This window comes from Peromyscus eremicus, chromosome 6 (assembly GCF_949786415.1).
Source record: "Peromyscus eremicus chromosome 6, PerEre_H2_v1, whole genome shotgun sequence".
In the NCBI taxonomy this organism is placed as follows: domain Eukaryota; kingdom Metazoa; phylum Chordata; class Mammalia; order Rodentia; family Cricetidae; genus Peromyscus; species Peromyscus eremicus.
Genome location: NC_081421.1, coordinates 1,621,983 through 1,648,743, shown reverse-complemented (window position 1 = coordinate 1,648,743; position 26,761 = coordinate 1,621,983). Strand labels below are relative to the sequence as shown.

At 39.0% G+C, this 26,761-nt stretch overlaps 1 protein-coding gene across 3 annotated transcripts in view; it reads right to left on the bottom strand.

Annotated features, from left to right (window-relative positions):
• Positions 1-26,761, bottom strand: part of Nbea (neurobeachin) — a 547,801-nt gene that overhangs the window by 238,113 nt on the left and 282,927 nt on the right. For all 3 annotated transcript variants that reach the window (XM_059265100.1, XM_059265102.1, XM_059265101.1), the window contains exons 36-37: positions 9,181-9,289; positions 6,016-6,182 (exon numbers count right to left, since the gene is read on the bottom strand). In XM_059265100.1, the coding sequence (XP_059121083.1) occupies positions 6,016-6,182; positions 9,181-9,289 (276 nt within the window). The remainder of the gene's footprint in view (positions 1-6,015; positions 6,183-9,180; positions 9,290-26,761) is intronic.

Below are 26,761 nucleotides of genomic sequence, written 5' to 3'. Positions count from 1 at the left end.
CTTGCTGGCATTTTCCACAACTTGTGTGTTTGTGTGTCTGTTACCTCTTATTTAATATCATTGTTTCTAATAGCCAACAAACCAGGCTAGAGGACAAGTTTGCTTACAACTCTGCTAGCATAGACAGGAGTCAAGCTTTAATTTGTTGACAAAAAAGTGAATAAAATAAAAATAACATGTTGGGGTGTTATTGCATTTAATAGGTTCTTTGGAAGTAGTCAAAAAACAAACAAAAAAGGAACAAAGATGTACTAGATATCTTACATCGGACATTTTACACACATCAGTTCATTTTACTAATAATGTAGAAACTATTTACTCATTTTATTCACTACACAACTTGAGGAGCAGGGAAATTCTTTGCTGAAGGTTAATACAATACTCAACAAATAAACAATAGAGCTTCATGTTATGAAGCTCACATCCTATATGATAAAGACCACCTCTAAAACAAGCCCAAACACCACTGACACGTGGTACTACAGCACACAGACCTTCAAGAATGAATTCATTTCAAAAATACATACTGAATTTAACCTTAGGTACATATAAAATAATAGGATTCCTTGAGGACCTATCAAACAACCTTGCTGTTATTTGTCCCTCCTCTCCTTTTCCTTCTGTACTGACCTTCCTCCCTCCTCTCCAGATGGAGTCTCCCTGCTCATCCCCCCGCCCCCACTTTGCATCATAGCACCTGTATCCTGCTATTCCCCTCTCAAGCATCCCCCACCCCCTGGGCCCTTTTTACTTTCCTGGTTTCTGCTGTTATTTCAGGTTATAGACTCACATCTGAAGATTTGGAGCTGAGACCCAGACAAGAGATTATAAAAGTATTTGTCTTTCTAGTCTGGGTTTCCTCATCCATATTTTCTTTCTAGCTCCATCAATTTGCTTGCAAATTTCATGACCTCATTTTTTTTTAACAGATTAGTTTTCCATTGTGTTTATGTACCACATTTTCACTATTCATTTATTTGTTGAAAGACCTTGAGGTTGTTTTCCCTTCCTAGCTATTGTGCATAGAGTGGCAATGAACATTGCCAAGTCTTTGAGGAGTAGGGTGTCAAGTCTTTTGGGCATATGCCAAGGGATGGTATAGCTGGATCACATGGTAGATTTATTTTCATTTTTTGAAAGATTCTCCACACTAGTTTTCTGAGCAGCTGCACCAATGTGCATTCCTACCAACAGTGATGAGGTTTCCTCTTTATCCACAACCTCAGTAGCGTTTTTTTTTTTTTTTTTTAATCAGTTCTTTTGTTGATCTCTTAACCATTCAGACTAAGGAGAGATAGAATCTCAAAGTTTTTTAATTGGCATTTTCCAAATTAAATGAACTAAGAATAAAGCTAAGAATGATGAACACTTTTTGAGGTACTTCTTAGCTATTTTGATTTCTTCTACTGAGAACTCTGTTTAGATTCTTAGGCCATTTTTAAAAACTGGGTCATTTTTTTCTCCCTGACTCTTTGTTTTTTGTATATTCTTAGTATATTGTTCTTTGTATATTTTGGGTACTAATCTTTTATCAGATATATAGCTACAAAGATACTCTTCCATTCTGTGGGCTTCTTCTTCACTTGATTGGTTGTTTCTTTAGACGTACAGGAGCTTTTTTGTTTTATCAGGTCCTAGTTGTCAACTGTTGGTCTTAATTCCCAGAGAAATGGAGTCCTATTAAGAAAGTCCTTTCCTAAATTTATATAATGTAAGGTACTACCTATGTGTTAGTTTAGTAGTTTTAGCACTTCTGGTTTCAAATTATTTCTTTGATCCACTCGGAGACAATTTTTTTGCAGGGTGATATATATGGGTATAATTTCATTTTTCTGTATGTGGACATGGAATTTTCTCAGGATCTTTGTTAAAAATGCTTTTTCAGCATTTTCTTCAATGTATGAAATGTATTTTTTTTGTCTCAAATGTCAAATGGCTGTAGTTATAAGTACTCATGTTTGGATCTTTTATTTTATTCCATTGGTCTATATCTCTGTTTTTGTGCCAATATCATATTGTTTTTATTATATAGCTCTAGAATATATTTTGAAGTCTGGAATGTAAATACACACACACATACACACACACATTATAGCACTTGGGCTGATAATGCTCCTGATAAGAATCACAGACTAACAACAGCCCCAGTATCAGGCATTAAAAACTTGCTTTTGAATGATTAGTCACAGGTTATTCACAGTACTCCTTAGACCAGTGGTTCTCAACCTTCCTAATGCTGCCACCCTTTAATCCAGTTCCTCATGCTGTAGAACCATAAAATTATTCCATTGTTACTTCACAACTGTAATTTTGCTGTCATAATGTAAATACCTGATATGAAGGATATCTGATATGTGATCCCCAAAGGGGTCATTAGTCACAGGTTGAGGACACTGTCCTGAACAATATTGCTGTTACCCTTGGTTGTTTCTCAGAGGTTGATGGTAAGGCCCTATTGCTGGAGACACTGTACACTTAGGGCACAGTATTCAGTTTATTTAAGCTAGATCTCATGTAAAAGCCTCCTGCCTGTGGCCTAGCTTCTATAGTACCAGAAAATACTATGCAAGCTGCCAACGGAGGGAAGCAATTAATGGCCCTAACCAGCTCAGACAACTGTGAACCACAACAATGACCAGTGTAGCAAGATATCTGTGAAGGTGCAATAAATGGCACTCACATTATCTGTGGTAACCAACAGCTGTCTAATTCAACTTAAAGCCCAATCCACAGGAGAGAAATCATGCCTGGTATTAGAAACCTGGTCACCGCCCCAGAGTGAATGAGTTCAAGAATCTTAGAAAAGAATCTACTGTTGCCACTTTGCTAGACCAGCATAATTCCTAACTATATTCTAAAAGTTATTCTTAAACCCACCAGTAAGTGTAGTTACCATTCCTCTTCAAAGACAAATGGAGATCATCACAGAAAACTATTTTTGGACACAATGCAGAGATGAATGGATTGTGAGGATTCCATACAAATTGGACACATCTACAGCACAGCTCCTGCATCTATGGCTCAGAGAACATCATGTAAGAGGAGACAGAAAAATTCTAAAAGCCAGAATACCAGGAAGTAGACTAGAAATAGCTGTTTGAACCAGACTGAAATAATGACAGTATCAATAGATATGCTAATGGTGTAGGGAGAAAATCTCACTGGGTTCCTACAGAAAGAATTATAGGCAACTAATGACTTCGGAGAGATGGAGAATTAGCCTCTCCCAAGCATGAGCCCTCTAATTGGTTATTCAATACAAAGTGGTCATCCCTGAAGCCACATACACACTAACAAAAACAGACTCAGCAGGTTGCACTTACATATTCATGCATATTTATATAATAAAAATCAAAGAGTAAGAAGCTGTTAATTTGAGAGTGGGGGGGACATGGAATGAGTTGAAGGGAGGGGTCTGGGGGGCTGGAGGGAGGAAAGGAAAAGGGAGAAGTGCTATAATTCTATATTTTATTAAAATATAAAAATAAATAAATGTAAAGAATATGTATTGAGCATCTGTTATATGTAGGGTACTATACACTGGGTATAGAGTTGAAAATCCATAATAACAGGTGAAAGAAATACACATTTAAAATTTTAAGGCCATGAGAGAAATTAAAGCTAATGAGTTCAGAGAAGTGACGAAAGGACGGAAAGTGTGAGAATTTGATAAGGTGGCCTAGAACGTCACTTGAATCTGAAGGGACTAGGAGAGGAGACAACATGCAAAGTGATGTCAGCCTCCTCACAATGAAGCAGAAGCCAGTGCAGACGCAGTGGGGAAGCTACGAACTGTGAGGTACACATTACGAAAGGAGGCCAAGTAGGCAGCAAGGGAACCAAAGTAACCAAGGGAGCACGGAGCTTTGACTGTCGAATACTGCTAAGCAGTCCAGAAAAATGACCTCAAATCAAAACATGGCCACTCCATTTGGAAACATGCTTTTCAGTCCCCTTGAAAGATAGTATGAAAATGCCAATGTGCAATTAATTCTATTTCTTGCTGAATTAAAATGAGAACTGTGAGAACATTTGTAAATCACAAGAAAGCATTCAAAAGCAACTGTTAATTTACAATATTTTCCCAATACATTGAGAAATTCACGATTCCCACTGGAATACAGGTAAAGTGCTGCTGGGCTTGCACACAACTCTCTAATAAAAACATTGCTGACTGTAGTTTTATGCAGGCACAAAGACTTTTGGTGTTTGTTGGATGGACTTTCCTCTGAATTGGTATGCCCCTTCTGGAGGGAGCTTATGGAACTTTAGAAATAATCAAAACATGCCAGGCTCAGGAAGCTCTTGAAATGTAAAGGACTCACAAACCCCTCTCACAGTTCTATGGAAAGTGACAGTTAAGGGGAAGAGGAGGCCTCAGATCTGCACTCTGTTTCAAGTAGTGTAGGGAGCTGCAAGAACGCAGCTTGCATGAGTTGTTGCCATTGCATGGAAGTAGTTCTTTAATGATGCTCCTTTTAACACACCCAATTAACCCAGAGTCAGTTACTAAGTTAGATTTGGGTATAACTGTTTCTTTAGTCTGTTGTTGGTGCCCTATCTGGGGTGGATAGACACGTGCTCATGTCTCTCCAGAAAAAGGCACACAGTGGCACCTGTCTAGGAATGGACAGAACCAAAGATGGGTTCTAGGGAGGAGTAACTGCATGGCCTGAGATGGGTGATGAGACACGCAGCTGAGACTGATGTGTCTGAGGGTGGCACAAGCGGCAATTCCATCATGGCTACATTTCCTGTGTGACATGAGGTCGTGCACCTCCCTGACATAGTGGCATTGCATATTTTCCCCTTGAAAGGTGGTAAGATATGCAGCCAAGTCTGAGCCACTTGAGAGTGGAACATCCTTAAGGTAACACCAATGTGGTAGGTTTCTTGATTAATGGAGTCTGCATTGCAAATGCAGAGAGTGAGAAGATAATGCAGTCTCTGAAAGTAACATGTATAGCTGCTATGTGCTTATTATAAATGTCAAGTACTTGGCATTCTTTTTCTAAGATGTTAGGCTACAGCATTACCTTAAATGTAAAAACACTACTATTTTCTTTAAATCTTTCTTGTAAGTCCAGGACAGACTGTCAAGTCTCCTCTAACAGAATCACTTCTTCCAGAATGCTTCACAGTAGCATCAGTCTATATTCTACAAATCACCACACTGCTGGAAATTTAGTAAAAACATGTGAGGGGTTTAATAAAAGAAAGATATAAGAAAGACGACACCAGCAATCTAAACACAGTGAGCTTTTTCATTAGTTTTTTTGGCGAACACTGTGTACAGACAAAAACAAAACAAAACGCCTTATGTGCCATAAACTTCAGAAAACAGAAAATTTATATTTCAAAAAATGACCAATTTTGGTTTAATTATGCTACAGTAACATAAATATAATTTGAGATGAAGAATCCGTAAAGTTGAATGGAGAGTGAAAGAAACCATTCTAAAGTAGTATATAATTTCTCTACAATAAGTGATTATATTTTATTACCATATAAAATAAAAAGTAAAAATGACACAAACTTAATTTTGAAAATCTTTTAAAAAGAGAGGAACATCTTACACCTAACACTCTTGAACAAGCAAATGTTTTATCGTTACCTATTACTCTAAAATATAGAGAAAATTTCAAAACATTAAGGTTTTTACCTGGGTGGCGGTAATGCACGCCTTTAATCCCAGCACTCGGGAGGCAGAGTCAGGTAAATCTCTGAGTTCAAGACCAGCTTGGTCTACAGAGTGAGTTCAAGGACAGCCAGGGATACACTGAAAAACCCTATCTCAAAAACCAAAAACTAACCAAACAAACCAAACAAAACACACCATTTAGGTTTCCATTTAAACTATTAAAATGAAGATTTGAACTAATAAATTAGGCCCATTTTCATATTTTCAATGATATTTAAGTAACAAATGTGTGGTCATGGTGAAGAATGGGTTTTATTTTCTCTTGTCAATTTTGTCATGTGTTACTTTCTCCCTCCACACCCATCCTCACGCACCTGTGTGAGACAGCCCCCCAGGCACCATGCTTGTTGGTGAGGATGTTGAGAATCTTCTGCTTTAGCTGGTTCGCCGTCACATGGTCCCGGTGCTTGGCCGCACTGATGAGGTGGTCACACATCTTCTCCTCCTCTCTCCTGTCAGCAGCATACTGTGCACACTGTGACTGTGAAGGCAGGCAACAAGAAAGTTGTTTCATTCTACACTAAGTAGAATGAAAAAATGATGCCTCCCCTTAAGCTGAAGGGAAGAACAACTGAATTTAAGTCCCCATTTGACAAGGCCTAAGACTTTGTCCGAAAGGAGGCAGAACCACCTTTCAAATTAGAAAACTGTGTGCTCTTTTGAAAAGTATATATAAAATATTTTGAAAAATATTAACAAAATTAATAACTTTTATACTTTGGTTCACTTCTTAAAATCTGGTTTCAGTGTCAAAATTAATCACTAAGAAGAAATGGTTCACTAAAACCTAAGTCTACTTTTTAAAACCAATTTAACATGCCTCACATAAAATAAAGATATATGGTTTCAATAATTACTTTGAAAACAAAAATCTTGTCATTTGCCACATATTTTTTTTCCTCCTGAAAGACAATGTAGTATGGAAGGAAAATTACTTAGATATTTAGCAGACTGGGATTTTATTTCACATTTTAAGCAGACTCTGTTTGCTTTTTGCACTTAATTTCTGATCTGAAAAATGAGGAGCTAAGACAAGGTTTTCCCAGTGTTCCCTCCTAACTCTTATTTTAATGCTTCAAAAAGTCTCACAAGAATCACTCATATTCTCATCCTCCCAATTCCACAGCCATCAACTGTCACATCTGCATCTTATTCCTGCTTCTTGATGATCATAGATGATCAACAGACCCTGTTAGGAAAATCTTCGATACAGAGCTGAAAGGAGACTGGAGTTTTAGATTAGCTACTGTTCAGACTGGCTCAGGCTGTGATTTTGAAGTTACATCTCAAACACTAAGAAAATACATGTAACCAGCTCCAGTTGTCAGCACTGTGCAAAGCCCTAGGCATGGGGACACAGTCCAGTCTGCTGACACACATTCTAGACAAGCTTTCTCTTCTGTAGAAAGAACCCATAGTAATCTAAGAAGGATTAATTCATTTTACAATTTATCTTTTTGTACAGGGAATCACTAATTAGTACAAAGATCTACTGCAATAATGAGGTTAATATTTCATTAGCTCATTGAAGGGTTAAAATTAAATTTTCATTTTTCTTCCTTAACAATTATAGTATTAACTAAGAAAATAAAAAAGCCTTAACTGTGAAGTACCCAGTTCAAATTAAATATGGTTCCCCCTTAACTGCAGGGTTCTATGAGGGTTACAGAGAATTGTCAAGCCTAGTCAAATGTCATCCCTTCTGAAATTTTTTTATAGTTTAAAATTGATGTGTTTAGTACACGCGCGCACACACACAAACACCCTCAACATAAATATATACATATACCCATACAGATAGACACAGATACAAACACAAATACATACACACACAAGCACATAGATACACACACACTCACATATACACATAGATACACACATGCTAGTGAATTTACTAACATTCTAGCATGAAGTAAACAAACTTAAGCATTTGATCTGAAAAACCAGTGGGTATCCATTAAGTAATAGTGACTATTCTCTCAAAGTTAGACTTCTATTGGCACTGTGGATCCTGAGTCCTAAAAACGTCTCACCTGCATGTTCACTGCCTTCAGAAGCTTTCACTCCCCCTGCTACACAGCCACAGGGGGACTAAATTCACCACTACTTCAGAAAAAAGTGACACTTAGGGTGAGTCTGAGAAAGTCTTACTTCTCCACTAGGGAAGCCACAGATGCATGCACACAGGATGCACAGACAAAATGTCGCGATTTTTGAACAATCATTGTGGTCAGGAGAGCAATTACAAAACAATGTTTAAACATTCCTTATGTGGGACAGTAATAAATATGTGGCAAAGAAACACTGTCCTTGTCTTAATGGCCCTTTTGTTTAAAAATGAGCTGAAGGTCATAGCTAATATCTGCATGCCTGAAAATATATTTGAAATGTTTCATAAGACAAATATTGATCTATTACATCTCCACAAAACAACCTGATTTTTTTTAGTAGAAATATGATTGCCTCAGAATTGATCCTGCAGGCAATTCAGTTAAAATTCTAAATCTTATTTACTACCATAGTTGAAATGCAATTAAAGATTCTTTTTTTGAGTTCTGACATTTTATATATGAATATATTCTTCAAAAAAGAGATAATTCAGTTTTTCTAGCCATCTAAAATACTGCATGATGCCCTGATAAATATCCAACATTTTATTGCTGAAGTGATATGAAACTTAACTTTGGTAAACCACCTGTCACTATACTTTTTTTTTTTAACTGATGTTTCAAGCAGTTTTTTTAAATACAGTATTTACAATGTACTGTACATCAAGTACCTGCTATCCATCTAACCAATCAAGCTGTGGCTGTGTGTCTGAAAGTGACCACAGCTATTTTTCTGTCTCATGCTTTTCAGCTATCACGGTCAGAGATCACCAGACCTAGTCCATCAATGTGCATGACTCAGTGAGCTGCTCTACTAAGAGAAAAACCCAATGGAAGCTAGAATGGCAGGCTCTCTTCTTTAGCTTCACTTACTGGCATGATGCACCAGGAAAATGAATTCTTGCAGTTATTAATTCCAAGGCCACTAGGAGCCTATGAAAGCCAACTATTAGACTATCTATGTATTTCTGAAATACACTGTTTCAAAAATTGAGTGACCTGAGATACTGAACAATTGCTGTATTTAAAATAGTGAAATTGGGAGATCTGTTGAGCTCCACATGAGTCCATTCATAAACCACACCAAGCATCCACATACACCTAGTTGTTATGTAAAGCTCTAATAGATTAAAAACAAGGTTTTTAGAATCTCAAGTTTCTGTCTTTACAGTAGCCGAGAATGACGTCAGGCCTCTCTTCCCCAATGGTGAGGAACATGACAGAGTGACAAGGTACAAATGTATCAGTGTTTTGATTGACACTGAGGAAAATCTTTAAAAGCAGGGCCTAAAATGCTTTCAGAGGTATTTTCTCCTGAAGTATGTCATATGTCAGGTACCAAACGGGTGATGGTTGACTTTACAATCTTACCTCAAACTCTGCATGCTTATGTACATCCTCTGCTCTCTGTCTGTTCAAGATGAACTCAGCTTCATTTGCAACACGGACTATGTGGTCCTTCATAGCATGGCACAGCAATCTGAAACGACAAATACCATTGGATTTACTGTTTCATGATAGCTTTTTTCTTGGGAGGGGTGTCCAATTACTTTACAAGAATACAATTTTACTATTTCAAAAATTATGCATAAAACTTATATAAAGCTAGATTATAAAGGAGAGGATATACCTTAATTACAACTGTAATTAGGCAAATGATAGGCCTGAAGGACTCCTAAAGCTCCTAAATGAGGAGATTCTAAATTCTTAGAACTATAATGAAACAAAGTTTTAAACAAATGCAATGCAAAGTAGGGTACATTAAGCCATTTCTTTAAAAACTCAAGCTTTTCAAATATAATGGACAGTCAAATGCTCCTTCCTGCACCCTCTTCCCCCAGCTTCAGAACTTAAGAGGCAGATACTGCTGTGTTTCCAGTGTGTGGCATGGACCGTAGAGTATCCCCACCATTATCAGCCTCCCCAGCCTGTTCTCTCGTAGAGCTAGTGTGCTCAGCAATCTGCTTTCACCTGCTTTCCTCAAAGTGACTTGTCTTAGAGATCTTGTGACTGACACATGGGGCCCTCCCTCAGTCTTCTGCTAACTTCTTTCTTTGAGGCAGTTCTTTCCAGAATGGTGGCACTCTTCTGCAGCATTACTTTGACATTCCCACATCTACTTTCTTAGTGGCCTGCTCTGTAGCTTCCTGTGCTCAGCAGAATAAGGAAGTAATGCCATGTGACTTGGGTTAATGGCATAGGATGGTTGGCAGCTATTGACTTTTTTGGAACTCTCTCTTTGGAGTCAGCTGTCATTGCTGCAGGCCACATCACATGAAAAGCCTTGGAGACCAGAGAGATGCTCCAGTCCCCAGGTCCAGAGAAAGTCTCAGTTCAAAAACCAACTGAGCAGGTAATGGCAGGTCTAGAAATTCCATAAGACCAAAGGACTTCTTAGCAAATCCAGGCAAATGAGAACCACAGAGAGAAAGCAGCAATCTCTGGCTCATGGTGGCAGTTATATTGGCTGAAACCACCATGGCCAACTGTTAAAATTCTTTACCCTGACAGAATCCTCAGGAGTATCACTGTTTCATTTTAAATGTAAGACCCCCACCAGCTGCAACACTTGGGAGAGCAGGCCCTGCACCTTTCCTGGGCAACACAATGTTGCCAACCTTGTTAGTGCAGGTATGGGTGAGCCAGCCCCAAGGTGGTGAGCAAGAGAGAGGCTGTTCCCATCACCCATCTGTCTTGTGGTAATATGGGCAGGGAGAGTTAGACCTCCCCCATCAACAATGCCTGAGGCAGGTGGGAGAACTGGCCCTGAGGTCACAAGAGCAGCAGAGTTGTTCCTGCTCCCCACCAGCTGCAGCACTCAGGAGAGTAGGCCCTGTACCTCACCTAAGTAACATAATAGAGCTAGCCATGTTGGCAGAGGTGTGGGTGAGCCAGTCCCTGCCCCTTACTGCCTGCAACAGACATCAGAGCAACACATTTGACACATAGAACATCCCACAGCAGACCCTCTCTCTTACCAGCTGCAGCACTCAGGAAAGTGAGCCCTGCTCCTCATCTAGACAGCACAGCAGAGTTGGCTCATGGTTGGAGATAAGAGTGACCCAGTCCTGATGCTGGGCAGAGGGGCGCTGTCTCCATTACTTGTCTGACATGTGGTGGCATGGGCAGAAGAGAGATGTCCTTCCGTGCCCCCTCCCCTGCTCATCAATGCCCAAGACAGGTGGAGGAGCTGGTCCTGGGGTCATAAGAGCAGGAGGGCTATCCCTGCCCCTCACTTGCTGTAGAACTAGGGAGAGTGGCTTCTGTACCTCACCTGGGAAACACAGTAAAGCTGGCTCTGATGGTGTGGGTGTGGGAGAGCCCACTCTGAGGGTCTGAAAGCAGGAAAACTGGCCCCACCCCTCGCTCACTGCTACAAGGGTGATAACTGGGGCAGTGCTGGAGAGCTCACCCTGGTAGTGAGGACAGGGGACAACTGGTGGGCAGACCAACCCTGCAGCTGCCCAGGTCCAGAACTTCGCCCATCCCAACATCCACCCCATCTATGATCTGCAGGAACACATAAAGGGATCTGACCTGCAGACTCAAAGCTGCAGGATCTTCACAACACAGGGCACCATCGGGATGTCAAGAAGAGTCCCAGTGAGGGCCCAGCACTGATAGTGTAGCAGAAACCAGAGGCCTCAAACCAGACCAATGACTCTTTGCAATGAACACTTGCAAGTAAAGATATATGGACAAAGAAGTTCACTGTGTGACTCACTGTGTCACACTGCAGCTCCAATGATGAGATTTTTAATTTCCCCCCCCTTTTTCCCCCCTTTTCTCTTACTTTATGTTTTATTTTGGGGTGTGTGTGTGTGCGCAAGAGTGGATGCAAAGGGATAGAAAAATGAATGGGGTCAAGATACATGATGTAAAAGACACATAGAATAAATAAAAAGAAAGTGAAAAGAAGAAGTAAACTGAAGTACCTTGTTTCATGTCAAAATCTGAAAAACTACTCATAATTTCACTTTTATATTGGACTTTATTAACCAATATTTTAGAAGTAAAACATGTACTTTTAATACTTGTGCCATTACCCTTTGAGTAATAATTAAACATATTTTGTTAGTCAGCTGAAAACAGTGAAACTTTTTTTGTAAATTTTAAAAATATTTTACTTTTTTAATCATATGTAAATGTGTGTGTCTGTGTGTAAGTTCACACGTTTATGGGTACTTGTGGAGACCAGAAGAGGACATCAGATCTCCTGGAGATGGTGTTACAGGTGGTTGTGTGGCTCACAACCACCCGACACAGAGGCTGGAACTAAACGCGGTCCTCTGCAAGAGCAGGCGGTGTGCTTAACTGTCAAGCAATTCTTCTAACCTTTCCCTTCGCAACTAGGAATTATTATGTGACTTAAAAATATATATATTTGAAGAGTTAACTTCAAGTACTCCTGGCTTTCCATTAAAGAGCAAATTTACCAAGTTTCTTCTAATATATGAAGTATGAGAATCCTCAACTCTCAGTCTCTCTATATTACCTAGGTCTTTTTAAAAATTCAGTTTTAATGCTTATATTTATTCATTGCCAGGTTATTCAATGCCGAGATTTTAATCTGAAGTATTATTTTCAAGATCAAAAGTTTTGCTTTTCATAGTTTATTAATAACATCAGTCTCTCTTCCTTATTCAATTGTCTTAAGTTTCGATTAGCATGGCACAGGCTTGACTTTGTCCTAGAATTTGTGTTTATGGGGCTTGTGACATGCTCAGTGGCTCAGAGCACTTGTATTGCAAGCAGGACTTGAAGTTAAGAAGCCAGGTTTCCCTGTGTGCACCTGTAAACCACTGGAAGCCAAACAGGTGGATTTCAAGTGCTCAATGGCCAGCTAGCCTAGCTGAAAAGGCGACTTGAGGTTCAGTAAGAGATCCCATTCCCAAGGCAGAGAACAGAGAGAACAGAGAACAGTAGAGACAGACACTCCACTTCTCCCTCTTCCACAAGCATGTATGCACACCTACATATGTGCACATTACACAATACATTCACAGACTCCCCAACACATAAAAAAACCCTGAATATGTATTTATGAAACACCAACTCATAGTAATTCCTCCTATATTCACCACTACATTTGATCTGCTTATGGCAGACATGTCTGCTGTGGAATAATGCTTTTCTACACTGGTTTAATAAAACGCTAGGCAGGAAGTATAGGCAGGATTACCAGACAAGGAGAATTCTGGGAAGAGGAAGGCTGAGTCAGTAGACGCCAGCCCACCATCCAGGGAGCAGCATGTAATGGCACACAGGTAAAGCCATGGAACACGTGGCAATATATAGATTAACAGAAATGGGCTGAGTTTAAATGTAAGAGCTAGTCAGTGGTAGGCCTGAGCTAATGGCCAAGCAGTTATAATTAATATAAGCTTTTGAGAGATTATTTTATAAGTGGGCTTGGCGGGACCCGGAGAAACTTCTAGTTACACATGTCCTCTTCATTGACAATCACAGAAAAGCCAAAGAAGAAACTATTACATATGCTGACTTTTGTAAAGGTTGACAAAATATAGTTTTAAAATTATGTATTTTTAAGAAGCCTGAATAGTTAGTATTTTTCTAATCTATCAAAGTTGAATTTTATTAACCTGTTTTAAGATTTTCCCAACAAATTACCTGCAGAATCTGCATGGCATCTTCCACCAAGAATGCTGAGTGAATGGATCCTTTATTTCAGAGTTGCAATAAAAATTCTCAATTGCTCTGAGTTCAAGTTCAACCATGTTAGAAAATTTTGCAACAACCATGTTTGTCTCTGCTCTGAAATAAACACAATTACTCTGTGATGAGAACTGGCCTGAATAACTAGGCATTGCTCATGAAGGACACATGGAGATGCTCCCAGTAGTAATATTTGTTCAAACGAAGACCCTGCCACATGCAGATGTAACCTCCAAATCACTGCAGAGGACAGATACTCTATGGTGATGCTGTCCTGGCACAGAACAAAGTTTCAAAAGAGGACCTGGGAAAAGTGACTGCTGTGTGGTTAGGAGGACCTGAGTTTGGATCTACAGCACCCACATAAAAGCCAGGTGAGGTGGCATACATCTATAATCTAAGCATGGGGGAGGGGGAAGAGAAAGGAAACCCCTGGGGTTCACTGGCAAGACAGAATAGACAGCAGATGAGCTCCAGGATCAGTGATGGACTCTATTTCAAAAAATAAGATGGACTACAATAAAGGATGACCTATCATCCTTTGGGGACACATATACCACACACATGCACACACAGACACACACACACAAACACATACACACAGACACACAAACACACATACATAGAGGACTGGAGAGAACTACAAACTTCAAACACTAACTTGATGAAGTTATTGGCTTACAGTTTGTAGATGAATAGGCTTCAAGAGAGGGATGTGAAACATGTGAGGATTTAACTCAGTGCCTTTGCTGAGCACATGCTTAAGGCTGAAGCAAGGGGAAAGAAAACAAGTATGTGAAAATTACTGAAGATTCCAAAACATAAATAAGTTAAGAGGAGACAGCATGAAGGAAGGGCTCTTGATCCAGCTGGCTAACAGGTCTCATTCCCAGGAGCAGAACAGTGGAATAGCAAGTGCAGAGATGGGGTGGGTGCTATATTGTAAGTAAAGACTGGCCTCAGACACAACAGAGAAAAATGCCAATTATCTGAGAGTCTTCCCAGTGTCCCCAACCTGCTGCTTACTCATGCTGAGGAAAAGGAAAGTCATTCACCACAGTAGCTCATAATTTTCCACCCTATTTTATGTAGGAAGCAGTTCTAAGATCTAAGAGGCTTTACTCCATAAAGAAGCTCATAGAATCATGTTTCCTTGATGCTAAAAATTGGTTGGTCTTATTTAACAGTCAATTTGTTTTGACCAAGGTTTTTGAGAGGCAACACAGACACAAGTTATCATTTCAACCCATTAACCTTAAGTACCATATAAAATACTGAATGAAACAAATCACACCCATCAGCAGAGAGTGCTGGTTCTGTTCTCATGTCTTAGAAGTACTAACACATACCTTTCTCTTTGAAGTTTCCTATTCTAGACATTTTATTTAAATGAAACCATATAAACATGGACTCTTCTGGCTTCTTTCAGATACTGCATTTTTACATCCATCCACATGTAGCACGTGTCAGTACATCTCTCGTTTTTAAGAGCCCAATGATACTCTGTTCTTTGCATAAGGCATACTATACTCTCTTTATGCATTCATCAGGTCATAGACACATGGGTTGTTTCCAGTTTGAGCTACTGTGAATATTTGCCTTTCATTCTCTTAAGGATATGCATAAAGGTGAAAATTCTGGTCTTACTATAAGTCTATGTTTAAATTCTGAGGAGTCACTCAACTCCTCTCTAGAGTGAATGTTCCTTTTGGATTCCCGAGTCCCTAACAGCATTTGTGTGGCCATTCCCAAAACTGCAGGGTATATGTAGTGATACCCCAGCGCATCCTGACCCACATTTCTACTATTACTTATGATGTTGACCATCTTTTTATTTTCCCAATAATCACTTCCACATCTTCTTTGGAAAAAAAAAAATACCTGTATCGAGCCTTTTGCCCATTGTTAAATTGGAACCATTAGACCTTTTACCTTTGGGTTACAGGTTCTTCATATTAAGCCACTATCACACACGTTAATTAAAAGTGTTTGTTCTAACCCTGTTATCCTCTTACTTTCTTGGTAATGCATGACCTTTGGCAAACATAAAGTTTGATTTCTGGCAACTATTGCTCAATGCATCTTTCTTTGGTTGTTTCTTTTAGTGTCAAATCCAGATAAGTTATTGCCGAGTTTAAACTCACGCAAATTGTTGCCAGTTTCCTTATTTCATTAAATTCTTTTTCAGTATTTTTACTCTTTAGGTATGTGTATGAGTGTTTTGTCTACATGTATGTTTGTGCACCATGTGCATGCAGTGCCCTCAGGGGCCAGAAAAGGGATTCCTATCCTCTGGAACTGGAGTTATATATAGTTGTCAGTTGCTATGTGGGTGCTGGGAATAAAACTTGTGTCCTCTGCAAGAGTAGCCAATGTTTTAATGTTTTTAACCACTGAGCCATCTCTATAGCCCCATTACTTTAGTTGTGGGTGCACGTGTGTGTGTGTGTGTGTGTGTGTGTGTGTGTGTGTGTGTGTGTTAGTATGTTTTGAAGAAGTTAAGATAATTAAACTATTCTTAATACTGATTTAGAAAGCTGTTGTGAGAACAGTAGAATAAGTTAGTGCTCTTTTAGGACATGTTAGCTATAACCTTGAGATATTGGTTTAGAACAGTTGTTTTCAAGGTACATTCTACTAAAAGTAAAACATTAAAAGCATTACCATTTATCAAAATCCTCTTTACACAACAAATGTTTTAGCAAACAAAATTCTGCTAAAAAATAGACCATGAAACCTTTTCCATTCTCTAAACCTTATTTTTGAAAAAGTTGGTAGTTACTCAAGATTCTATGTCTTGTCAAGACAATGGTTAAAAAAATATTTGTTATAACTACACCATTCTGCTTTAATTCTCAGCTAAATAATTAAGATGTTTGTTGGCTTAATTTCTGTGAGTACATATCAAGCAGAACAGATTCTAGTATCTAAGAGAAGGAGCCAACGTTAAGAAAGACTGAGAAGAAATGGCACAGTGATTGTGGACTGTAACAACAAAAGCTCAAGATCAGAGACGTGACAGGGCTATAGAGGAAGCTTGCTTTGTGTCATTCTATCCCACTTAACTTTCAATACTAATAAGAGTGGAGAAATAAAGACCATAAAACACGAAGTTGGAAGAAAGTATAAAAGCCAATAGGCATAACAGTACAACTAGCCACAATATAATACAAGGATACAAGAAAGACATGCATGTGGTTCCGTGTGACGTTTCCAAGCTATTCTGTGTTCCTGTGATCACATGGCTTCTTCCTGAAGGGAAGATGATTGCCACTGTGTTGTAAATATTGTGAATGAGTCTTTTTTTTAAAAAAGATTTATTTATTTATTATGTACACAGAAGAGGGCACCAGATCTCATTACAGATAGTTGTAAGCCACCATGTGGGTGCTGGGAATTGAACTCAGGACCTCTGGAAGAGCAGTCAGTGCTTTTAACCTCTGAGCCATCTCTCCAGCCCCAGTGAATGAGTCTTAATACATCTAATTTCTTATTGTTCAATCTACCAGTACAAGTTTTAAGAACTAGAGAAACCCTACCTACAATACTTTTCTTTTACAGAAGATGAGAGGTAGTGCCACTGCTTTTGCCTTTCCACTGATGACTAAATAGCACAACAGTCTATAAGCACATGTGTATACATCTGTAGATGTACCGTATACAATATGCCATAGACCATACAATACTGATTCCACTATATTGGTAACACAGAAGATATGTGCTCTTGGGTGAGCTGTGTGAGGTATTCAATTTTCTCCACTTCCTCCAGAGTCTTTCAAACCCCATCTGAATATCACTTATATAAATACTAGCAATAAGACTGTACTGGGTAGTTTTGTGTGTCAACTTGACACAAGCTAGAATCATCAGAGGAAGAAGCCTCAGCTGAGAAAATGCCTCCTTGAGATCCAGCTGTAAGGCATTTTCTCATTTAGTGATCAATGAGGGAGGGCCCAGCCCATGGTGGGAGGTGTCATCCCTGGGCTGTTGGTTCTGGGTTCTATAAGAAGGCGGGTTTAGCAAGCCATGGGAAGCAAGCCAGTAAGCAGTACCCTTCCATGCCCTCTGTGTCAGCTCCTGCCTCCAGGATCCAGCCGTTTGAGTCCTGTCCTGACTTCTGTCAGTGATGAACAGAATGCTGAAGTGTAAGTCTAATAAACCCTTTCCTCCCCAACTTGCCTTTTGCTCACAGTGTTTCATTGCAGCAACAGAAACCCTAACTAAGACAAAAACCAAGTGAAATTTCCTGACTCCTTACTATTTGTCAGGAACACAGAGAAGTGACTACATACCAGACTGAGTCCCTTGCATAAGTTATTTGATCTGTACCTCATTTGTTATCTTTTAGAGGAACACAAATAGCTTCTTATTTACATAAGAAACAAGTGTTGTGTCTTTGACTTTTCAGGAGATCATCACTCCAGGTTAGCATTTAACAGCTTTCAGAGTGAAGAAAGGTAAGAGAAGTAGAATCAAGCTTTTGTTTGTTTTGTGTTGGTAAATACACTATAAGCAGGACACAGCATGTGCCTGGTGCAGTGTCAAGCAGGAGGGAAGACCAGATAAAGACAGGGTTTAGTTGCATAATTTGCACATTATAAGTAATGAAGAGTAGATTAAAATTTGTCTGTTTATTATTTTATTTAGTGTACACACACACACACACACACTTGAGGTGCTGGTGTACACATTTGAATGTCAGAGGGTAACTCTGGAAAACTAGTTGTCTCCTTCCACACTATATTCTGAGAGTTGAACCCAAGTTATGAGGCTTGCACAACCACTGCTTTTACCTACTAAGCCATCTTCCTCTAACCTCTTTCATAGAGATCTAACTTGTATACAGTATTTAACTTACTTTAAATGCACCTTTTGATAAATTTAGTCAAACAAACTATTTCATATAAACTGCCATATGTAGCACCAGTGATTCAGTTTCTATTTCTATAATTTTGTCTTTCGTTGACTGTCATAAGTGGGAAAGATTTTCATTTGCTGACTGCGCACTCCATTATGATGCTACACTATTATTTGGTTATTACCCACTTTTTCATTGATATCTGATCATTTTCAATGTTGGCTAAAATGAATAAAACTGCTGTGAACATTCACCCACACATCGTAACATAGACCTTTCATTTTGTTGGACCTATAACCAGGCTTAGAATAACTGGGTCATAAAGTATGTGTATGTTTGACCTGCTAAGATTCTGAATAATCAATTTTCCAGGTGGATGGACATTCTGCATGCCTGCCATATTGTGTTTAACTCTACCACACTGGCGGGTATACAGCACTGTTTCACTGTGGTTCAAAACTGAATTTCTCAAATGAAAAAAAATTTGTACATCTTTCCAAATGGTGGTTGACCATTTATATACTGATTTTAGTAGTGTCTGAACTTTTTGCCCAATTCAAATACTGTTTTGTTTATTATCTTTTAATGACTGCTCTAGTGAGAGTTTGACTGCATATTTTCTAATACACAAAGGAAGTCCAATATCCTGCAGCCCAAGGAGTTCTGTTATTTATATCCCCTAAGACTGAAATTCTTGTTTCTTTTCTTTTTTTGGCATCATTATAATGCTATGATGAACAATAAACTCAACTAAAGGATGTGTACATAGTATTATTTTTCCTATATAACTTAAAGTCATATTTGAGTTAATGAATTATCAACTATGTAGTGCTCATTAATTTGTATATATTCAAATTTTATAAACTGTGGCATCTTATGGCTATCTCTTTTGTTCAGTCACTATTTTATTTCACACATATATTCTTATGTATGCATATATATACAGATATACACATACACACATCATCCTCCTTTTTTCCCCTTTTCATGAAAGATCATACATTCTGACCATCTTCCTGAAAGGCACTATTTGTTAGCATTCAGACCTGTCCCTAGCCCACCCAGCACCCTGACAATATCATCTTACATAAAATCCTCTTTAAGAGAAAACCCCTCCCCCTTCTCTCTCTCTTCCTTCCTCTCTAGTCACAAGGTAGCGCACACCTCCTCCCTTCCTTTTCTTCCCTTTTCTCTTTCTCTTCTTCTCCTCTCCTCAGACCCAGCCCTTTTTCTCTTTCTTCTCCCCACCTTCCCCATTTAATAAAACTTTCCACGTGGGAGCCGTGTCAGCATGGTGAGTTGACTTTCTGCCATGCTTCCTTGACTGCCGACCACCATGTCTGCATGACATGTCTCCCTCACTGGCCGTGGGGCACCTTGGCTCAACCCACCAAGGCCTCTCTCCCACCGTTTTACAAAACTCTTCAACAAATTATTGCTCTTCTGGTTTATGTAGTCTTCTGTAAAGTGTGGAAAATTCTATGTGTGAGAATTAACTAAAGAGATGAATGTGAGCAGCTTACCAGGGTTCTAGGCAGAATGTGGTGTTTGTTTGATATAATACTTACCAGCTCTACATTACCCTACAAGCCTTATCCCCAACTCTGGCAGTAAGATGCTGCAACTCACATCAAACAAATGCCTCAGCAGACTGAAGATGAGCATATCCATCAATGTCAGAGAAGCACAAACCATGCAGGTTTAAAGGTTGGGAGCTTTCCATCTGGCCTGGCCAGTCTAGGAATTTGGTACCAGGAAGATGGTCACCAACTGAAGGAATACTGCAGTTCTTATAGATTGTATTTGTGTAACTGGCACAGAGAACTGAGGCCATGGACTTCCACAGGCACTGGTGACAAATTTTACAAGCCCAAGAACTATTCAGGTTGGACTCTTCATGCCTCAAGTGGCATAGAACAATCTCCCATCAGCCTACGAAATCCAAAGGACTCAAGGGGCCTGCCCAGGAAAGTGGTGCAGCCTGAAGATGCAGAGCCTGACTTCCTCACTGACTTGTAAGATACAAATTCTCCCTCTGTCTCATTGATCTTTCTACCTTTACACCAATACTGCACCAACTTGGCATTTAGCAGTTACCATTGCAATACAACACAGCCATCTACAAACTTCACACTGGAGGACCTCTCAACTGAGTTAGGGAACAACAACTTAGAATATTTAAAGCACATTTACGACTATGTCTTAGGCTGCATGTGTAGCAGTCTTTTCAGGCTTGGCCTGCCAGAAGTCTTAAAATCAAGTAGGGTAAGTCATCTAACCTAGTTATATTCTATCATAGTCCCTTTGCTCTTTCATGGAAAATTTTAAATCAGCTTGTCAATCTCTACAAAAAACAATATAAAGCAACATCATCATCAACAACTAAAAAATCCTCCAAGGACTTTAGGCCTGAGTTATCAGTTTAGAAAGATCCATGGGCAGAGAAGAGTTGCACATTTATTAAATTTTTAGTTTATATAAAATACATTGTAGTTTTATTGTACAATTATTTTGTGTACATTAAGAGGATAGTCTTAAGTATTTCACTTTACTTTTGATTTGATTCTTTTATAAGCATGCTATCAAATAATATTTGAATACTGATCTTATATCCTATCTATTTTCTTGATTCATTTAGTAGTTCTAGTACCTTGTTTGGCCATGGGATTGCCTCTCTAAATGAATGAGGTGAGACCTCTGGTCAAATGCCCAATACAAGTGCTGAGTGATTAAAAAAATCCTTGCCTTGCATTGGTGTTGTTTGAATCTTAGATGGTCTTTTAATAAAAATCCTGGAGCCTAATACTGGAGTGAAAGCTGAAAGATCAGAGAAGCAGAGCAAGCCACAGCCACCACCTATAACCTCACCAACTCCAGGAATCCTTTGACTGAAAGCCTCTGAGTCCTCAACCAAAAGGGTCTCAGCAGAACTGCCTTAGTTCCTGTTTCCTCATGCCTTATAAACCTTTCTCTGCCCTAAGGTCACTTCCTGGGATTAAAGGAGTGTGTGCATCCCAGTACTGGGATTAAAGGTGTGTGTCACCACTGCCTGACTGTTTCCAGTGTGGCCTTGAACTCACAGAGATCCAGATGGATCTCTGCCTCCCGGGTGATAGGATTAAGGGTGTGTGCCACCACTGTCTGGCCTCTGTCTAATCTAGTGGCTGGCTCTGCCCTCTGATCCTCAGGCAGGCTTTATTAGGGTACACAATGTATCACCACACTTTGGCTCTTCAGAAGAAGTAGTCTGTCTCCACTAGGCAAGGTGTTGGCTGTGCTTCTGTAGTCATCACTGTGTTCAGGAAGTTCACTTTCAGTCCTAATTTAAGAATGAGCATCATGACTCCACACTGTATTGAATCTCTGAAAATGCTCACTCACAAGTGTGTTTTTCAGTCTGTGCATGTGGAGCATCATGTAACAGTTTTGAATGTCACACCAACTCTAAATTTTTGACTACAAGTTTTCTTGTAGAATTATTTCCACAAGTTGCTGGATATGATATACGAGTCCATGTATAGATGATGCACCTGTTTATGATGGGAGCAAGAAAAGGAGGAGAGAAGGACATCAGGCGCCAGTCACTCAGCCACACAGCCAGCCACAGAGTAAGAGTGAAAGAAGTAAGAAAAGGAAAAGAAAAGGAAAGAAGTAAGAAAAAGAAAAAGCCCAGAGGCAAAAGGTAGACTGAATAATTTATGGTAAGAAAAGCTGACTAGAAACAAGCCAAGCTAAGGCCAGGCATTTGTAAGTAATAATAAACTTCTATGTATGATTTATTTGGGAGCTGGGTGGTGGGCCCCCCAAAAGAGTAAAAACAACCAACAACGGTACTGATAGGAAGTTTTATTTCTTGAAATGCCTTTGATGCTGTTGTAAAGGGTAGGAGGTCTCATAAGATGACCTGGGAAGCACTTTATATTTCTGAAAGGTTAGGAACATAAAATTGGTATTTTATTCATTAAATATCTAAATACTTTATTAACATCCCTTCTGCTCTTTAGTGAGTGAAGTTCACTACTTTTCTTCCATTATGCTACAAATACAGAAGTCTAGATAATGGTATAATTTGTTGTATTGATGTCTTCTTTATAAGAAAAAAGGAAAAATTATAAAAGTTGCACATGCTCAAAGATACATAGATAACTTTCATAAACCCCTATCAGTACTAAGCAGTAACTAAATTACTGGTCAGCACTCAAGTCATGAAAACATGCATAGGTAACTAATATAAACCACAGAGATAACAATCCAATCTTGATTTTGCCTACATTTGCTACTTATGATGAGGAAGGTGGGGCTCTATCTGTCCTTCCAGTGAGCACCAGGGTCACTTATGTTTCTGTAATCTTAACCTGTGCCTGTGTGGCTCTGAGTCCCTCTCCTAAAACAAGTGCTCTGTAGTCACACCACTGGAGCTTTAACATGATTATTTAGCACTTAGCAATACCTTGCCTAGGATATCCTTGAATGGGTTAGTTTTTCTTCAAGTTAAAACCAAATTTCTCAATTCTAAGTTAGTAGGACAGAAGAAATATGTGTAAAAGTATTTCTCTCCATACCGAAACTAAACAAGTAAGTTGTGCTTTCTAAGTCTTCAGTGAGCTGGGTCTTCAATGCTGTGTAGGTAATAGGTGCTGAGACCTTCAGGGTTACCTGTGTGTGTATGTTATGTTAAACTAACAGTTGATAAACAATAAAACCCTTTTCTTAGTCTTTCCCCAGATGGGGCAGTGTTATAAAGTAGTAATGTTGGCTTTTAAATAGTGTGTAAAATTGAGGAAAATCACCTTTGTGCTTTCTGTGTACCAACACATGAACTACTCAACTTAGAACTTGATTATTATATTTCCCTGATATGTGGAGGAAAGCTCAGAACCTTGGCCTTGAGTGAGGGTGGTTAAGACAGAATTACATTTTAAATTTTTTTCTCTCAAAAGTTAAAAATATCTAAATACAAGTGTATCTGGAGAAATATTTTAAATATGGTTAAAATATAATTCAAATAAGATTGAAGATCACCGTGGTTTGAATGTTTCCTAAAGTTTATGAGCCTGAATCTTAACCCTGTTGCAACAGTGTTAAAAGTAGGGGCTTTAAGAGGTTAATAGGTCTTCAGGGCTGTGGCCTTATGAATAGATTAATGTTATTGCAAGAGTAGGTTTGTTACAAAACCAAGACCACTCCTCCCCTTGCTCTTCCTCATCCTGTCTTTCCATTTTACCCTTGGGAGCACGGAGCAAAAAGACCCTTGCCAGATGCTGGAGCCTTGATCTTGGACTTCCCAGCACTGAGAACGATGGGACAAAAAATTTTTGCTTATAAACCAGCCAGATTCCAGTGTTTTGTTATAAAAACATAAAGCAAATTACCACAAGTAAATGTGAAATGCGTTTCCCTAGTATGTGAAATTTAATCTGTATTAAATGGGACTTTCTTCAGCTTTGAATAAACATACTTTGTCAACATTGTCTAAAATGTTCAAGTCAAAAATAGAACTACACAGTAATTTTATAAAGCACAAGACAGTTTTTAATCATTTACTTAGAAAATTCAGCACTAAATATTTTACACACACACACACACACACACACACACACACACACACAGAATAGTAAGAAAAAGGTCTTATTAGGTCTCTAGATGAAACAATACAGAGAAAGAACTTTTGTTTTCAAGTTTCCACAGACTCATGGTTAAAAACTAAACTAAAACATCAGCTCCAAGGAAATGATTCAGAGATTACAGCTTTGGAAATTGCTGGTGTGTGTGTGTGTGTGTGTGTGTGTGTGTGTGTGTGTGTGTGTGTGTGTAAGAGAGAGACAGAGAGACAGAGAGAGAGAGAGACAGAGAAAGAGAGACAGAGACAGAGACAGAGAGAGAGAGAGAGATTCAGTGTGAGTGACTGACTGTGTCTGCTGGAGAAACAAACTCAAACAAAACCTTGACAGTTTAAATGTTAAATGGCATGCAAACAGCTACACCTGGATTAAGTTCCGCCTCTTAAGATCCTAAAGGCTTAAAGTTTATCTTTTACCTTTCATAAAATGAAAACTGGAACATTGTGAGCCCAGGTTATATCAGCAGTGAACATAAACATCCTGCATTTTTACAGTGAATTCATTAATTGTATCTGATATTCATTAACTATATCTGATATTCCTTTCAAAAGGGTGATAGAACTTTATTTAGGGAAAAGATGAATTCATTTCAAAGAATTACTCACATCCCATATTTAAAAAATGTCTTCCTTATATACTTCCTCTTCATTTCATATTTTAATAATTTAAATTCTAATTATTATTGCCAAGATATTATAGGTAATTTTACATTCCATTAACCTTGCTTTGTTTTAATAATAAAGATTCTTTGTTAGATTCCTTTAAATGATCCAGAGTATAATTCCAGGCTGTCCTGGGTGTGCTTTAGTTCAGCTGCGCATTCATCAGCTGGTTTTTCCTGTTAATTGTAGATGACTCACACATGCTTTCTCAGGCTGTGATTGATGGACTGTATTAATGGATGTAGCTGTTAAGAAAGATAAACATTTATAACAATTTCCACTTGGAGGTTTTTATTTCCATTCCTACCAGGCAAATAAATGGACAGCCCAACAGTCAAGCTGAGAGTTAGGAACTATGTTCTGTGTCCAGACAAATGAGGTACCACACACGCGAAGTACTGAGTTTGTGTGTAGCACACAGTGAGTGAGTGAGTAGTTACAGTAGCAGATACACAGAGGTATGTGCTTTTACTCTAAGAACTGAATGGTCATCTACATACTGGCCTTTGGAAACCAGTTTTAACATTTTGAGTTTGAAGCTGGGCAGTGGTGACTCACACCTTTAATCCCAGCACTTGGGAGGCAGAGCCAGGCAGATCTCTGTGAGTTCGAGGCCAGCCTGGTCTACAGAGTGAGATCTAGGACAGGCACCAAAACTACACAGAGAAACCCTGTCTCGAAAAACAAACAAACAAACAAACAAAAAACCCAACAAACAAACAAAAACTATTTTGATTTTGCAAGAGAAAATTGAAAAATGACCCAAACTATAGATGGGAACCAGAGAATTCTGAGTATGTATAATATGTAACAACACAAATGGAGCCTCTCATCCTAAGTGTCTGTATATCAGCAGCTATTATAAATGTCACATGCATTATTTTCAACCTTCAGAGAAATAGGTGCTACCACATTTTAGATCCTTCTCTAAAATAATGTCAGGGTATGATTATGTTAAATGCTTATAGTAAAAGCATTTTCCAGTGGAAGAGCTGATATGTGAACTTGGGCATAAATAATATGTGTGTGCCATATCTGACTAGGCACTGTGAAAATAGCCATAAGAAACACATGGCCAGTGAGCAATTCCTAGCACTAAGCCATTTTGAGTATGGCCCAAGAGGAAGGAAAGGAGTTGGGGAGCAGGGGAAAAGGAGTCTACTTTACAGGCTCAGTGAAGAGAAAGGGGAATGTGCTCAAGCCTTTTTTCCACCAACCTTGGACTGTAAGAGAAAACACTAGATTATAAATACAGACCGCACTTTAGACTTATCCAAACCATCCCACAAGCTCTGAGGTTTCCTTAGTCACTTCTCTCCTGTCTTTTCAACACTGGCCATTTTAACAATTTGCTCACTATTCTTCATCTTTTCATAAATACTTCTAATTTCTAATACATACTAGGGCACTATTCCAGGTTGCAGAGATGTGGTGGTCTATATACATCTAAGATAGCAAATACAATTTAAGTTTTAAGGAAAGAATTTTAGGGTGGAGACCTGTAAACTGGTGACAAAGATAACTGGAGATGATGTCATGCAGGTGGTTGTTCATGGGAATGTCTGTGATAGGGTTGTATCTAAGCTAACTCCAGAACACAGAGAGAGGTCAGGCAGTGGTGGTGCACCTTTAATCCCAGCACTTGGGAGGCAGAGGCAGGTGGATCTCTGTGAGTTTGAGGTCAGCCTGGTCTACAGAGCAAGATCCAGGACAGGCACCAAAGCTACACAGATAAACCCTGTCTTGAAAAAACAAACAAACAAAAAAAGAGGCAAACACATGGAGATGTGGGGAAAGAGATGAGTTCCATGCACTAGAAGCTTGCCTTTGAGTTCCCACTCATCTAAAACCCTTCCAGCTTGCTTTCTGAAGAGCTCAGGATCCAAGTACTTTGATAACTTCTGAACCTCTGTAACTGGGCATTTCACAGGTTCAGTGTAGCCCAACTCAAAAGCACTTCTCATCAAACAATGCCCCTCCTGCACTGCTCTCCCTAGGCGAGCTGGACCTTTAGTACATGACACCCATTTATCAAAACCAGAAACCAGGCTGTCTTTGTTTTTTTCTCTTCTCTCTATCATCACAATCTTCTTGATCTAATTTCCAAATGATACTTTCTAATGTGTCCATGTCTT